The sequence below is a fragment of the Penaeus chinensis genome, chromosome 20 (assembly GCF_019202785.1).
Source record: "Penaeus chinensis breed Huanghai No. 1 chromosome 20, ASM1920278v2, whole genome shotgun sequence".
Taxonomy (NCBI): domain Eukaryota; kingdom Metazoa; phylum Arthropoda; class Malacostraca; order Decapoda; family Penaeidae; genus Penaeus; species Penaeus chinensis.
In genome coordinates this window covers 22,852,261-22,869,763 of record NC_061838.1, presented here as the reverse complement: position 1 = coordinate 22,869,763, position 17,503 = coordinate 22,852,261, and the positions used below count along the sequence as shown (strand labels likewise).

The 17,503-nt window shown below is 34.3% G+C and overlaps 3 protein-coding genes across 4 annotated transcripts; 1 reads left to right on the top strand and 2 right to left on the bottom strand.

Annotated features, from left to right (window-relative positions):
- Positions 1-1,060: 1,060 nt before the first annotated feature.
- LOC125035983 (transmembrane protein 231-like) lies at positions 1,061-5,328 on the top strand. The gene is made up of 5 exons (XM_047628311.1): positions 1,061-1,237; positions 2,724-2,884; positions 3,517-3,645; positions 3,956-4,181; positions 4,447-5,328. The coding sequence occupies exons 1-5, from the start codon at positions 1,099-1,101 to the stop codon at positions 4,704-4,706; spliced, it is 915 nt and encodes a 304-aa protein (XP_047484267.1). The 5' UTR covers positions 1,061-1,098; the 3' UTR covers positions 4,707-5,328.
- Positions 5,329-5,898: 570 nt separating this feature from the next.
- Positions 5,899-17,299, bottom strand: LOC125035980 (DNA-3-methyladenine glycosylase-like). Its single transcript, XM_047628310.1, has 5 exons — positions 17,254-17,299; positions 11,386-11,789; positions 10,964-11,170; positions 8,587-8,747; positions 5,899-8,422 (listed from the first exon to the last, which is right to left on the bottom strand). Exons 2-5 carry the CDS (start codon positions 11,717-11,719, stop codon positions 8,207-8,209), a joined length of 918 nt encoding a protein of 305 aa, XP_047484266.1. The 5' UTR covers positions 11,720-11,789; positions 17,254-17,299; the 3' UTR covers positions 5,899-8,206.
- On the bottom strand, positions 11,647-17,299 carry LOC125035979 (probable ATP-dependent RNA helicase DDX20). Of its 2 annotated transcripts, none has more exons than XM_047628308.1 (2): positions 17,166-17,299; positions 11,647-14,876 (listed from the first exon to the last, which is right to left on the bottom strand). In XM_047628308.1, the coding sequence occupies exon 2, from the start codon at positions 14,789-14,791 to the stop codon at positions 11,912-11,914; it is 2,880 nt and encodes a 959-aa protein (XP_047484264.1). In that variant the 5' UTR covers positions 14,792-14,876; positions 17,166-17,299; the 3' UTR covers positions 11,647-11,911. The 2 variants fall into 2 exon arrangements, with proteins under 2 accessions (XP_047484264.1, XP_047484265.1); XM_047628309.1 differs by having other exon boundaries at positions 17,221-17,290.
- Positions 17,300-17,503: the final 204 nt, after the last annotated feature.

Below are 17,503 nucleotides of genomic sequence, written 5' to 3'. Positions count from 1 at the left end.
ATTAACTCACCCCTTATATCTGAGCACTGGTATTGTTCACAACTTCATTTCCCGCGAGGAGTCCTTCCTTACCTCATTTTCATAAACTTTTTTTCATGCCATGTTTCTTCCTCACTAGTTCCAAGATTTCGAAGTAATGCCTCATCCTAAGATCTGAGTGACATAGCATTCTATTACTAACCCTTTGTGGGTCTTGATACTGGAGCCATTCAATGAATTACCTTCATCAAGTCTCTCCCTTCCCCCTTTTGCCTCTCCAAAGATCGCTCCTTGTTTCGAACACAGTTTTTATCATACCTTGTACTCTACATTTTTATTTTGCACGCATATAGTTTTTTTTTTTTTTCCAGGGATAACCTCAGAAGTTGAAAAGTATTTTGGATCCATCGTCATGCAGACTTATGTAATCCATCTGTGAAACCGTTTCTCCCCTTTGTACAGGAACTAGATGCTTATTTCTAAAACCGCAATTATCCCTACTTCATCATTGCGTGGAGCCACCAAATCCATAGTTTCTCATAGCCTTGCCGTCGTATCACTTTTCAATATGTCTAGGCAAAAACCTTTACATCATTGATGGAAAAACTCAACAATTTCTCTCTATATTAATTTCTCTATATTCTGGTACTTCTTCATTAGGTCAAACTACGGAAATAATTCCTACTTTTCCCTCCTTACATTCCATTGCTACACACATTCTGTCTCTTTTTCTCTCACTGGGTATCTTTCTCATTCCCCGGGTCTCTCTCTTTATGGGTCGGTCTCTCACTTTCTCTCTCTCCCTCTCTCTCCCTCTCTCTCCCTCTCTCTCCCTCTCTCTCCCTCTCTCTCCCTCTCTCTCCCTCTCTCTCCCTCCCTCCCCGCTCCCTCTCTAGTAAATCAAATTCTGCCGCCATATTTGTAAGAAAAATATATTATTTCTTGGATGTTACAATATCTATGATAAATCTTGAAATATTTGGTACATTGAATTTTAATGACTTCTTTGGGATACTATAAAGCAAACAATTATATATTTCACCGGTTGTCAATTTACATTTATTCTCGAACGTGACGGAAACGTAAACAAACCCAATACAAATTCCGCTGCAGACGGCAATGGTGCTGTACGATGTTTATAAGCGTCCACTGGTCGTTGTACATAAGACCAGTGTATGTTCAAAGGCTACATTGTTCTTAATTCTGTGCATCTTGTTAACAGTTATTTCGCCGTTCTTGATTGTGTATCGCAGCCAGGGTGAGTTGCAACTTAAGTGATGCAAATTAGAGATGGGTTTTCTTTTTCCGATGCAGATGAACCTGTTATTTAGTTGTCATGTGTGCTTATATAACATATATTAGGTCTCATGACGTTTCGATCACACATTAACTCTTAGGCTGTCAAATCCATATGCCAAAATAGCCAAGAGAGAAAATGCATACTTGTCATATCTTTTCATGGGATCGCAAGATTCAGTTGAAGCAGGAATGGATACAATGACATTTCGGCTAATATATAGTAAATAACGGAATATGAAATAAAACAATTTGGGTAATGGCTTAGTTTCATCCTAATTTATGCAGTTGATTTAAATGGTTTAAGTTACATTAAAAAGTCTTAATAACATCTACAGCTCTTAGGCCCATCTTGAGGTAATATATTCATCTTCCTTTGGACCAAGTAATAACATTTAAATTTACGACCTTTGAAATTCAGGAAATCAGTCATAAAAATTAAAACACATATGATAATTTGTCTAGGATTCCCTCTATATTTAAATGCTAGTTTTAAAATTTTCTTATTTTAATAGTAAAGAGTAAAAGACATATTTATATTCAAGGACACTATGTAGTTGCTATTGCAATAACAAGTTTCCAAAAATAGAAAGGGTTGAACAAAAGGACTTCATCAAAACCATAGACCCTGAGCATTAAGTTGACATCCTGCAAATTATAAAAGCAGGCTTAGATTTTTTGAAGCTCAAAATGGATGAGTCTCATACAGTACAGCCATTTGAACAAACTCTCGGTTGGTTTTAAGAGCTTGATTACCCTGGATTACTTTGGACACCATTTAACATATCTTCAGTTGATTGAACTCTTTGATCTAACATTTTCATTGCTTCATGAAAATGTCTAGAGAACTGTAAATATGATAGCTGGAATAATTATCATATAGATCGGAGGAGAAATAGCAATAGAAAGTTAAAATCAATTTGGTCATGCATATTTTTTACTTTGTAGCAAATTTTGTTATTCCAACTAATAGTATTTTTTACATGTTTTTATCTGTGAAAATGAAAAAAATGTGTTTTTCATCCTGTTGATAATCTTTTCTTTTTCATTAACATAAGTACAGTTACAGATCAGATCTAGATCTAGAGTGATCCTAATACTTTTTTGACCACACACACACCCAGTGCACATGCACACACAAGTCTGTCTATTCCTTCCCCACTTCTAGTACATGCATTCACACATTCACTAATACAACATGCATGGTTCCCTAACCTAGTAATTGCACAGTGGCAGTGATTGCTTGGTCTGGGAGCTTTAGATGTTATTTTTCAAATACTAACAGAGAGGTCACTATAGCCTCAACTCAGCTAGGCACATACAACATTCTCATTCTTCAATCCTACTCCCACTGTCAAAGCATTACTACAACTAGCTGTACATTTATTTAGAATTTAGATTGATTAGTTCTTTATGAGCATCTAGATTATCTTTCATCTATTCTACAGGCTTGTGGATAAAACATGCAGAATATAGAGAACAGGCAGATGTTCACTTTAAGCACCAAGTCCTCATTGTAAGTGACACAGCTTCAGGCCCTCTTGTGTGGTCCAACCAGCCCTCATTCAATAATCTCATGAGAAAGTACTTACGCATTCCACTAGTAAAGGTGAGAATATTGATTATTTTGAACAGCAATTTTTTTCCTGAATTACAGTTCACCGTGTACTACAATACACACTTAGTGAATTGTAGTATATAGTATTTTGAAGTATATTATGAATGAATATATAAGGTGTGTCAAAGATGATAATGCTATGAGCAGGTAGTTCATATCACTATGAAAACTAATTAAAAATGAAAGTTATTTGTAAGTCCCATGCCATATTTCCATAAGTAGCTGCTTTGGATTCTCCTGTATATGGTACATTGTTTTGGATTTGTTTGTATATAATGTGAGATAAACCTCAGTTACAAAGGCAGTTTCAAGCAATTGTAATTACAAAGTATGCAGAATTCTTCCATGTTTTTCTCTTTATTGATTAGATACTCACATTACTTTTCTTTCTTAACTAAATATGTCCATTTGTTTGTATTTTTCATGAAGTGAATAACCATTAAACAGGATTATGTAGAGGTTTCTGTTTTTTATCTTTGTCTTTTAACAATAAAAAGAATGATTTGAAGACATAAAACTCATTTCCAAGCTCATCCTCACAAAGAAAGGCTGAGGGGTTTAGAAAATGATGAACTTTTGGCAGTCAACTTTGTATGAATATTAATTTCTTTTTTTTCTTTCAGTCATATGAAGAGGATGAAAACCATGATGGTGTGAATGATAGGCTTGTCTTCAGCTTGAACATTCCTTTACTGAGCAATGAGTTGGTATATGGCACCACACTGTTGCTGACATTTGACTACAGACTACATGTAATTATTGTAGCATATCTTTGTATATGAACATAGAGAGTGCTGATGCCATTTTCATTATGTAATGGGATGCACATGAATATTATTTGACAAATATTTTAAGATAAGTTTAGAAATTTTGTAACAAAGCCTGTAAGTCTTCAACATTTGTAGCAAATAAAGCTTTGGTATGTGAGTTCATACTCATATTATTAATTCTACCTTAAGTAAATAAGAAGAGGAAAATAATTCTTTTTCCACTGTTCTATGGAGTGTTAGCTCTGTTTGGCTTTGTTTTTTCTGTAATATAATAAGTTTTTTTTTTCCACAGCACATGTGTGAGTTGATAATGGAGGGTGCAGGACTGTTTCAGCATGCTAGTGGAGTTCCTGTGTCAGCCCTCTATGTCACAACTGATCTATCCCTGCACCAACGTCAGCCTCTTCCTCCATCTGGCATACATGATTTATATAACACATCCGTACTGCCGTCATCTGTCTCAGACACAAGAAGCTGGAGATTACAGGAAATTCTCTCTAGTTATTGGAAAAGAAATAGTAAGTAAGATTTTGCTTACGTTAATGATTATAATCAGATAATTGTAAATAACTGAGGTACTTTGGTGGGATCATAAAAAAATAAAAAAAATGCATTATTCATTCATATTTATGTTTTGCTTATTAATTTACTGTTCCCTTATTTATTATTAAGTGAAAATTAATCATGGGTCCCTAGTTTTAACTTTCTATTAAGTATAAATTTTAATGGAATATATGCTATAATTATTGTACTTCAATTTCTGACACTAATAACTATTTTCAGTTACTACCAAATATACCAACACATACACCAGCTGGCAGACAGGACAGAGTGATTCATTTACCATAAATCTGGTTGTGCAGTACCCAGAACAAACTGTTTTGTATATACCTGGGTTTTGGTATGTGCTTAAATGGGCATGGATACAATATTTTGCTGTCTTAGTGATCTTGGCATATGTTATCAGTCTAATTAAAGACTGGGTTTACCAGAACCAGGTTGTGTCAACATGGGTTCAATTCCCTTCAAAGAAAGAAAGGTAAAGAATTCTGCATAAAAATAGTAAACTGAAGTTTCTGTTGTGTACAATTACAATGCATTTATCTAGTCATAATCAGTGATTAAGGTTTTAGAGAGTCAGGTGTTGATATTCTTCCAAAGAAGTCATTTTGCATATACTTGAGTATGTATTAATTTTTTGCTTATAAATATTACATGGTAATACAGAGTTCATGATCTTTATTAATAGAACTGTACTGTGCCTACCGTCCAAAGTGTATATTATTGATTTGGAAAAGCTGTACTTTGAAATTTACTTATTATTTTGTAAGAAAATCAGAATGATTAAAGTGTGGCTGGAATGTGGACGTCTGTTGGCATCACTGTTCCATTAATGTCTTTCACATGTGTAGTCAGGTGTATGACTTGTCTCCAAGTTGTAGTAGTCTCCCAACTTTGACATATCAGTAAAACAAGTCAGTTATGGATACACTATCTTTTGAATGGTAGTACCATATCCCTGCTTAACCCAATTGCAAGAATATGGCAAGAATACATGCCATACCCAATGTAATACAAGTTTATTTATTGTGTTTACACATAGATGGCTCTTCAAGTGCTTAGTCACCAAGGAGTCGGTTATTAGTCCTACATATCTCACCTGTTTATTTTTTTCCTCGACTTTTGGAAAGGGTCTTTTGCATTATTTCATTGTCTTAAATGTTATCGAGATTTTAATAACAATTTAAGAATCATAACATCAATAACAGTAATAGCAGTATCAATGTCAACCGTATTAAAAAGAAAAATACATTTTCCCGCCAATTCAAGGAATGGGGAAATCAGAATTGGTTACTAGGACTACCGATGGACTCCCTGCTGGCTGAGCACATATGGAGCCATCTGTATGTAACAGCATTCACAAAAAAATACAGGGGACATAACATAAATCTGGGGCAGTTGGGTTAATGCTTTGCCAATAGAGCCAAAACAGGTGTGTCCTGTAAACTTTACTTTTAACCATATATCTTAATAGCTCTTAGAGAATTTAATGACAGCTCGTTAATATCTACAGTACCCATCATTTGATAGATACTGGATGTGTGAATGGCAGCTAACTACATGAAAACTACATGAACTTCTTTCAGAGTACTTACCAAAACTCAACTCTAGAACCCATTACTATCAGTGGCACAATACAGCTCCAGAGGAACCAGGGTCAGAGAAATCATTGTAAACTTTAATCATTGTAAACTTTAATCATTACAACTTAATCACTAACCAAGTCAGTGGTGAGGTGAGTGGATGGAAAAATGAGGAGTTACTATGTCGCCGACTTATTCAGTTGGTCTTCAAGTAGCAAATATTTATATAATTTCAAATTTCTGTCTATCATTGTGTGTAGTAGTTTCAGAAGAGTTCAAGAACAGTGCCATGGCTACTATGTTAATATGTTTTTTTAATACAATTCAGTATGTACCATATTTTGAATCGAAATTATATGGTATCAATGCCTCAGACTATAAACATATAAAATATCTTCAAGAATTACTTTATACTTTAAATGGTTGTGAAGGATTTGAATGAAGGCATAGATTTAATAGTAGAGTATCCATTTTGATGTAAAGAAAAACATCATTTTGTATGATTGGACTACAAAGAAATATATTTGTTATTTTATTTAGGATTTATAAACAGTAAATGACTTTTTTTTTCTTTTCAGTTGTACTGATGTAATTTTTTTTTCATTTGGATTGATGTATTAATGCCATTTTTTCTGTATATCAAATAGGAATATTTTTATTTACACATGGCAAATATAGAGATACTGGAAAAACATTAAATTTCAAACTTTCCTTGAGAAACGCCAAGTAGGTTCTCCTAGCCTACTCAGTAATAGATAAATATTTTTCTAGGAAGAGAAGAGATACAATGAAGTCTGATAAGTGTGTCTAGATGACTTGTACTGCATCTTGCCAGTATTGCATTTGCATTTAAATAAACATTTAATTTTTGTGTAGTATTTATTTTATTAAATATTTATAAATCAAGTTGTGTTTTGAGACTATGACCTGAGAATAAAAAGAAAAACTATAGAGTATTTAAATCTGCTGAAACCATCACTCTAGCAGCACATGAAAGTATTAATTATTACATGTAAAGACCTGGTTTTAAATAAAATTAGAATGTATATCTAATTGTGAAAAAATATCAAATTTTCTTCTTTCATTTTTATTACAATGCAGTTTTACTGAACTTGTGCATTTCTAGACTAGAGATGTTACAGAATTAATGCAAAATTCTTCAGAAATAAGAGATATGCTAGTTTGCCAGTTTACAGCCTTTGCTTACTCTTCAGTAAGTAGAAACTTTCAGTAAGCGAAGGCATTATATATCCAAACAATAGTAGGTTATATTCTCAGAAATCAATGGAAAACTTACTGTAACTACCACTAGTTTCCTTTGGAATTTGAACTGATTTTTTTCTAGCCTTTTTTTCATAATTTTCATATTTTCATTCATCATATTTCCTACTCTTACTGTTAAAAAAAATCAAGAAAAATGACAAAAAATCTGATCTATAGATAAACAAAGCACTTTAAATTGTATTGGTAATTATTGAAATGAAAATCTATACCTGTTATATACTTATTTTATGTTACAGCTAAGTAATTCAGATTCTTAAAGATGTTTAGCATATTTTTTCTATTTTTTAAAGAAGATAATAAAACTTAAGAAGAGAAAGGAAGACAAATGTCAAATTCTAAAATAAATGAATAAAGTGTTCTGTATGCACTTAATGATAACCACTACAATTAGGTGACAGTTTTCTAGTTATATAAAAATCTGGTAAAGTGGTCATACATATATTTTCTTTGTGTAACAGGAATATTAAAAGTAAGAAACAATGATTATAAATAGCAGGACAAGGGCACCCCAGCTACAAATGTGCCTAAAAATGTCAAATATTCTTTTTTTGGTATAGTGAAAATTTATAAGTTAATAAAATGATTTACAAAGTGGGTTTGTGACCCTGCAGACAGTTTTTATAATGGAACATAAACATATGGTAAATCATATTCTTTATAGATTATTTTCTTTAATTATTAAAGGTAACATGTTAAATCAAAATCCAAACATGGATATTTTGAAATAAGAATTATAACAATATGAGGGAGTGTGAGTCCAAAGGCATTCTTGACTGAAAATATATTTATTAAAGGTTTTGGTAATTAAAATATTTATAACACTGACATCAATATATTGACATTAAAGCTATCTCATGATTATAGTGCATTAATCTAAATATATTGATGCTTATGTTACAGATGAAAGTGAAAAAGTGGGAAAAAAAGAAGAGGCAATAGGTCTGAGAATTCCTTTGGACAGGCAGACCTTCATATAGGGCTGCATTGCTGGAAAATCATAACATGTCTGTATGACTTCTGAGGATGTATATAAAAAGCATAGAGAATATCAGAATAAAAATTCATTATCAACAAAAATAATAACAAGACAAATGTTCTACAGCATATCAATAAATTTATGAAGCTGTTGACAGGTTTGCTTTTTTCTTTTCAAAGACGCTGACAAACTTATTATCTGCAACGTAGAAACGAAGAGGTTTATTGGCCCATTCTTCACCAGCTGATTCAATACCAATCCTTTTTCTATTAACCACCTGGCTCTCAGGAATGGATGTGCCAGCCTCAAGCCAAAGGACATTAGATGTTGAGAGATCCAACTTGTTACAGGAATCCTGGAAATTAAAAAAGGAGTCAATAACATAAATATCACCTAATTTTGAGGGTTTATACTCAATGTAACAGATACAAACAAATATTAAAATTTGTAATAATACCTATAAATACAAAGATCATAATTTCAATTCATACTATATCACATTGGAGACTATTTCCTTACCTTTGTCATGTCTAGTGCCTGGCAAAGTTTAGAAGGGCCATTACAGAGCTGATGTGTTTTCAGAGGAGTTGTGTTCTTTCGCCTCTGGTTCCTCCCAACTGCCATAATTGCCATTCCTTCTATAGGTTCCAATGCCCGGACCAGCACACATGATCCATCTCCTTGGTAGCCAGAGTGACAGAGTTTAGTTCATGAATCAATTTATCCAATACGGATTACAAATGAACAAGTAGAATCTCTCTCAACATTAGAGGAAAATGTAGAAAAGATGGATCACACATGATCCATCTCCTTGGTAGCCAGAGTGACAGAGTTTAGTTCATGAATCAATTTATCCAATACGGATTACAAATGAACAAGTAGAATCTCTCTCAACATTAGAGGAAAATGTAGAAAAGAAAAAAAAAAAAAAAAAAAAAAAAAAAAAAAAACTCATATGAAAATAACATTTTAAAAATGCTACGACACTAAGTCACTGTTTCTCATGCCATTTAAAAACATGAAAAGGTAAATTCATGTTTAACTGTTAAGACAGGTTAACCCAATGGACACACAATGTACTATCCACTGTAGTCTTTTGTGAATTATACTTCACACAGATGGCTCCACAAGTGCTCAGCCACAGTGGAGTCAATTAGGCCATAGTTACTGCTCTTGATTTCCCCATTCCCTGAATTTGTGGGATTTTTTTTCTCCTAATTTTGTTACTGCTGAGGTGATGCCAACTTGCTGTTATGGTCTACCTAGAGAGATGGTATGGAGTCTGTGCAAGGAAAACAATCTATTTCCATTTGGATAAAGCAAATCAGATTAAAAATATAGACACTGGAAAATGGCAAAAAAGCTAAAAATGCTTATGCCCCCCAAAAAAAAAGAAGAGAATATAACACTGCAAAGGGGAGGCACAGAGTCCTGTCACAACACACAAGTGTTCCCATGTACTCAGCCTACAAGCCACACACCTGCCAGACTGGCTACTCAAGTAAGCCCAATGCCCATATTTTGGGCTGTGTGAAGCATCCAGATCCAAAGGGTTAATATTACAGTGAACATGCCATGTAATCATAAAATCCATGTTCAGTGGAAAGAAAGAAAGAAAGAGAGAAAAAGAAGAAGAAGAAGAAGAAGAAAATAAAATAAAATAAAATAAAATAAAATAAAATAAAATAAAATAAAAGAAAATAAAAGAAAAGAAAAAGATGAAAAATATATTTTTTGGTACCATAATTTATGTATGAAAATGTGAAAAAGTTGACATGCTGACAATACCATCAGAAAGTTCCATGACAAAATTGGTATTATAAGTAATTTAATTACAGTTTTATCTTTAATTACTATTTTATCTATATGGGTGATGAATCATATGCATGGTGACATGGCATCATATAGTGTTATCATATTTAGCATTATAAGTATTAGAGTATTATTTTAATTGCTTGCTTGATTTATATTCACATAAGTCTGCTCATCCTCAAATCTGTTCATATGCAGTTAGGGAACCTTCCCTGTAGCCCATGAGCTTTTACATATGGTTCTCTTACCATTCTTTATCCTTGACCTACCTACCTATCTACCTACCTACCTATCTACCTACCCACCACTCCCCCTCCCCCCTCCCCCCTCCCTCCCTCCCTCCCTCCCTCCCTCAAATCAGGAGTCATTATGCCACTGCATTTATACTTAGGCAAGAAGTTGTACTAAACCATCATTATTAACGTAATGGTGAAAAGCAAGAACACAACAGTTAATAAATATTGCAAGTGCACTTGGGTTATAAAGATGTAATCTGTGACATCTTGTACCTCTTCTTCTTTGCAATTCTGACAAAAGGCATTTACATACATTTTTAAAAGAAAATAATAAGAGTTGTAATCAAATACCTTAAAAAAAGTTACTAAATAATTAAAAGGCAGAGGGTGCCATCTGCACACTGTATTCTAACTTTGCACATCTATAAAGCCCTGTATCAAAATCAAAATTTAATGTATCAATCCTTAACAATGCCTTTAATATCAGTGCTTTCAATTAAATTTGGTATCATTATATAGCTTAAAGGCTCTGCAAATCTCATAATGTAAATATTTTACTTACATGTAAAGGAATTTTTAATGAATGTTTTTACCTAAAATATATGCTTTTGACATGAAATTAGAAGAAAAAAAGTTAAATACTCAATTCTACATTTCTGAAACAGTAAACTTTAAGCTCCCAAATGAACATTATAACTCAACAATTAACGTGGTGATCTTGCCTTCCGTTATGTTTAAAGAATGATTAAGTTTTATGGAAGTTTATAATAAATGAAAATGTGGTTTATTTTTGCTATCTTTTTTATACTTAATTGTGTACTTTCAACCACTTGCTCCTTAAATATTACCTTGAGAGGATACATTAAAGCAGAAGTACATCCCATATATTGGGTAAACATAGGATGTACCCGGCTTCATGTACATGGGCTCATTCCTGGGAGTCCTCTTGTTGTTATAACTGTGAGATGCCACGTCCTCTCCTCCAAGGTAACTTTCTGTCTCCACGATGACTCCTGATACACGAACACCATTGACCATTCTCACCATAACTTGACCTGTGCAATTCAAAAAGCTTTAGATATTAGTTTTCATATACATATAATAGTAAAATGATAATATAATCCATGTTAACATATAACCCATCTATATCTAATAAATTCACATATATTGAAACTCATTTCAAATGAGATCATCCAAGCATGAATCAAGCCACTCTAAAATTATGACCACTGGGTACCAGATATATTTAGTAAAAAAAAAATCCACCTACCTAATAATGCTTTAGCAAGGGTCACACATTCCTGATTGTAAAAACTGTATGTTAACCTTCTCCTAGGCAATATAGATGAGGCTGCTACTTGTGACTGCTGGAGAGAAGGCTGGTTGTTTTTACTTGTAGTTTCATCAGGATCCAAGTTACACGCACTATCTGCAGTGCTCTGATCTCTGCCTTCTCCTGTTGTGCTACAGCTGCTTTCATCACCATCAGCATCATTTGAATTTGTGAAGTATGGGCTAACAGTTGGATCACTTGTTGCAAGGGATACATCTGTACGCATCACTTTGGTATGGTGATTTGAAAGTTTTCTCAGTCTTTTAGACATTTTATGATATTCACAACTTATAATTCTGTGCAAATCTTGTCCAAAATTAAGTTTTACTTTCCAAATTATTCTTAAATATAAAAATATAGAAAATGATAATTAAATTCCATCACTTAAAACTAAAATTTCACTAGAGAATGTGTATTAATAAATTTTCTATGTACATTCATAATATTGTTTTGTCTATTATCACTAACTTTGCTTATTAGTGTTTTTCTTAGAGCTTTTATTATATTCATAACTATTTTGACTACAGCGTGAATGATAGTCACGGGCTATCCATGCACTCATTCGTCCCATGCTTTGAACATAATCCATCATTGAGGCAAACTTTTGAGCACTCTCTACGTAAGCTCTCTTATAACTGTAAGCACTCATAGTGTAGTAGTCCCAGTCATAAGGATAACCTGTAGAATAGTTCTGTTGCTGCTGGCTCCACTGAACTCCTCCTTCTCCTCCTGGTGGTTGGAAATTCTGGTAAGCTCCTCCATATGAAGGATAATCTGCCTGTGCATATTGCTGATAGCCTGTACTGTACATACCATGCATCTGGCTCCAATAATCCCTTTGCTGTTGTTGACTTTGCTGTTGTTGACTATCATAAAATCCATTATAATTTTGCTGGTAATGACAATCAGTGCTTGAGCTACTCTCAAAAGAAGTATCTGTGCTAGTACATGTGGACCTCTTTGTTAGCTTCTTTTGTACCTTTTTAGACTTGGGTTCTCTCTTCATTTCCAAATCTTCTTGTGACTGTTTATGGTGTGACCTTGACTTCTTGACCTTTTGTTTTATTTCTTGAGACTTGAGTACTTTTTCTTTACTTCCTCCTGAATTACTGGTTTTCTTTGAGGAACACAGTTCTGAGGTAGACTGAGTGGTGCTCTTGGAAGACTGATATAACCCACTGCTAGAGTCTGTGTTGACTTTACTGTCCCTCTCTGACAAAGAACTCTCTGTTACTTTGTCTGCACAATCAGAAGTATTCTTATTTGTAATGCCATTAAATTCATGTGTTGGTAGAGCTGTTTCTAGGGATAATCCCTTTTCATCTGCTTCTAAAAGACTTACATGATCAGTCAAATCACTGCAAGATTCCTTATAGTCATTGTTGTGAGGTAGGGAACTTGGATCTTTGCCTTCAATTAAAGCTTGAAGTGCTTCTTTTATATCAACTCTTGAGGACTTCCAGAATTTATCTATACTTGTAATTTTATTTTCAAGGTCCTCATTAGTGTCTTCTATGTGGTCACAGAGAACCTTCAGCTCTGACTCAGATGGATTCAGCTTATCTGGCAAGGATGGAATAGCAATTGTTGAAGATATACTAGCACTTTCTGTGTCACCTTTCTCTGATAATTCCTTGTAAATCTCTGCATATGAAAACTTACGCAAGGAAGAGCTTACTCCACTGAGAAGGGCTGAAACCTTTTTCTGGATTTCTGCCTTCTTTTCTATTGCTTTGTTTGCTATTTCTTCAGGATCGCTTTCTTTCTTACATGATATATTGTCATTTATTGTTTCTTTAGTGCTCTTTGCATCACACTTTCCCTGATTGCCTGGTTTATCACTTTTATTATCCTGTTTTACATGTGTCTTATTCTGCTTGTGATCTTTTTTTCTCACTGATTTATTCTTCAGATTTTCTTTTTCAGATTCATCATGCAATTCTACTTTTGAATTAGATTTTTTCCCTACTGACTCAGTTATTCTCTCTCTTACATTCCCATTTTGTATACTCTTCATAACCTTTTTGTCTTGTGGAAAGCCTTTTTTCTTGTTTACCTCTAGCCATAGATTCAGTTCCTCATCCCCCAGCACCTCTACTTCCTCCATACCTGCTACCTCTTTACTAGTGATATTGGAGTCCCAGCCCTCTTGAAGTAAATATGCTTTCACATTGGCAAGTGTCACAATAGCTCTCATAGCTGTCCAATCATCCCCTTCTGTAGCGAGTGTGATGGCACCTCCTCGAGAACCGAAACGTCCTGCTCGTCCAACACGATGTAAGTAAGTAGCCTGGTCCCTTGGCATGTCTAGATTTATCACTAGATTGACATGTTCTGAATCTAAACCTCGGGCAGAGAGGTCTGTGGATATAAGGATTCGACACTTGTAGGAGCAGAGTGCATCAAGTGCCTGTAAGCGATCTCTTTGTGCTTGTCCACCTGTCAGGTATGATACTGGCCATCCAGTTGCTCTTAATTCATTACAAATTGATTCAGCACGTAACTGGGAATTAGTAAAGACAAGGCACTGGTTAAATGTTACTGTTGATAATATTGACAACAGCTCTGACATTTTGGTTTGCTGTATTCTGTGTGGTTGATGATGGAAGGGAAGCAGCCTTGCAAATTGATTCACACCAAGAAGAGCAGGACAATCTCGTCCAAGGCGAACATGATTTGGTGAACGCATCAGCTCTTCTGCAACTTTTGCAACTTCATCTGTGTATGTAGCGCTTAATGCTAATATTTGTTTATTCAAAGGGAGTGCTGAAGCTAGACTGATCACTCCTTTTGTAAACTGACCTGTCAACAACTGATCAGCTTCATCAAGGACAAGCAAGCGAACATTATCAAGCTTTAGGAGACCAAGTTCAACCAGCTGTGCTAAACGTCCTGGTGTGCCCACAGCTATATGACAACAGCTGAGCTTTGCTTTATCCTGTGACAGAGGAATGCCACCTATAAAGGCAAAAGCCCTCAACCCTGGTGTTCCAGTGCCTATGGAATTGATTACTTGAGTGATCTGCACTGCTATCTCCCTTGTTGGTGCTATGACCAATACTTGAGTTGTGGAGGCTGTAACACTGAGCATCTCCAAAGCAACAACAGTAAATACACATGTCTTGCCTGTTCCACTCTTGGCCTGAACAACAAGGTCAAGCCCACAGCGACCAAGTGGAATAGCAGCAAGTTGAATGGGACTCGGCTTGATAAATCCGGATTTCTTCAGTCCCTCTGAGACATGGTCAGATAAGTACATACCTGCAAAATCCACATTTTCCTCTACATGTATGTCGTCAGTCCGTTCTCGGTCACTAATAGTGTGTGCTTTTTTTGTTGCCATTGTTATGTTTGTGTAAAAAGTGAGACTTTATTCCATGTACACTTACACCATTTGACAACAGCGTTTTCTCACTTATTCCACTTTCCTGAAAGAAGAACAAAGTTTTTCTCACACATCATTCTGTAGATAGACTTGGTAAAATTTTAAGCTATGAAAAGCAAAAGCATGTTTTTGAATAATTTTTTTTTCTATGATGCTGACTAAATTCTAAGTACTAGATTTTATTTTATTATTATTATTTTTTTTATTACATGCTGTGCACGTATAACATAGCACATACATATCTAAAAATATTTTCTTAAACTACTTGCTGAGTTCCAGTATGATAAATATCCAGAAGACTAAACAAACACACCTGGCACAATATAAAAATATATAACTGCTAATAGTTAACCAATAACCATCAATATTATAAAAGAAATAACTAATCAGAAATTAGAACAAAGTAAACAGTATATAAGAATAGATCAATTAGTTTGTCATTCCTATGTGACATTCAAAGTAATGAGCAAGAATCCATCACTTAAGTCTCACTTTGCATTTATAATTGAAATGATTCTGCAGAATGGCTAAAGCTGTGTGCTGCCCACACCCCGTCCACTGCAGAATACTGTTCTTGTGCTTCACAGATGTAAACATACAACAGTTTAACAAAACTCACCGTGGTTTTATCATGTGTAACACACTCACACACAATAGTGCCAATAACTTCCAGTTTTAAAAGTGAAACTGTACACATCCTATATCTCTCCCTCAAAATCAAATGCTTATAGTTACCATGCAATTTCTGTGTCACATTAAATAATAAATAAAACCCAACTGTTATGAGATGCTTTGCATGGTGATAATGCCTAAGAAAAAGAAAAACATATGCACACTTCTACAGACAATCATTTCTACTTTACCTGAGAAAAAAGTCAGAGAGGGCTTAGAATCACATCATTCTGCCTTCATGTGAGGTTATTACTCATAATGGATATGGGTACAACTTTAAACTCATATCTGGTTTTGTTTTATCAACTCCTTTTTCCGAAAATGTTCTAGAAGTACTTAGTCAAGGAGTCAATTACTAAACTTACCTGACCTGCTTATTCTTCCCCATTCCTTGAATTTCTAAGAAAAAACTTTTGATTTGTGTAACAATTAACATTAATGTTATAATAAATAATCATACTAATGGTAAAAATAATGTTAACAAGAATTATAACAGCAATACTTTTTTTCTTCTAAAATTTAAGAATGGAAGGTGTATATAGGCATACAGATGATGTCAAGTTAATCTATTAACTGATTCCTTTGTGACAAAGTACTTGGAACAATTTGTGTAGAAAAAAGAGAAGGAAAGAAGAGAAGTAGATAGTGCATGTTACTTGCATGAATAAAATTCCTTTTCTCTTTGTCTTGATTCTGGACAAAGTGATTTGATAATTGTCATTCAAATAAGTTTTAAGTTTAGGCAAATGCTGGAAACTGTAGCATAAGAACTAGCACTGCTAGAGCCATAAAACTCCACACCTATAGAATGTACAGAACACAAAAGAGACACCACTGTCATGGCTGTACCATCCCTAATTTGGGCCCATGACTTATATAGATTCCATCTCTTAGAACTCTCTAAATGATATGAACAAGCTTTGGTTACCATTTACAAGAATTCCACCAGGAATATATAACTCATGCCATAGCTTCTCCTTGAACAAATACAATAAAGATATTTTGTATCAGAACTTAAAATATTATTTGTTCATCTTTGTCTAGTAACTGGCTTAAAAGTATCATCTCATCTTTCACTATATATGTAGACCATTATCAGCTGGAGGTGTGCATATTTTTCCACAGGATTTTTATAGAGGTTACCCAAGTATATCAACAGCATGGAGTTAGAATTCAGACTTTAGGCCATCTACCACAGATCACTGAAGGTTTAAAATGGTTTTGGACAGAGCACCGCCATTGTAATTATGAAAAAGTCCTATTTTTCTTGGTGTGTAAAATTGAGTTTTCAACCTGGCTCTAGAATATGGAGCTGGGAACCTGCTTTTGCATGTTAAGTTCCCTAGCAACAGTAATGTCATGAGAAAACATGACACGTCTCTGCAAAACAATATCAAATACCGGTAACAGGTTCCAGGCAAGGAAGATAATCTCAACAACGTGATTCTGATAACCACTATATCAGTTATAATCTGATGAAGAAACTCCCACCGATAATGGTTATAGTAGCGTCTGGAAACACAGCTTTACCTAGGAAAACACTGATAGAATGATAACCTGAAAGATCACACCAGTAAAGGAGTGTTTCTTTTTGAACCAACTATTCACTCTTTTGTTAATACAAGAATATCACACGGGTTTTAAAGACAAATTGACATACCTAATCTGCACAAGAGCAATGCAAAGAATACTTATACATATGTGGGCAAAAATACCAGCAAAAGCTTCAGTATAGGATAAAATATTACCACCGGACTTGGGACAAAACGTTTCTCAGGTTTGTTTACGTTGCGCTGACAACACTGGGCCAAGTAGGGCTACCAACCGCAGGGATGTGCCGACTCTACAGTGATACCAACCATTCATGAAACTATTCTATAATGAACAAAAATGAATATACCTAATTAATATTCACCCCTCTCCCCCATTCAGTCACACAAATGATGTCCACATCTATCTTTCTATTTATCTATCTATAAATATGTATGTATAAATATT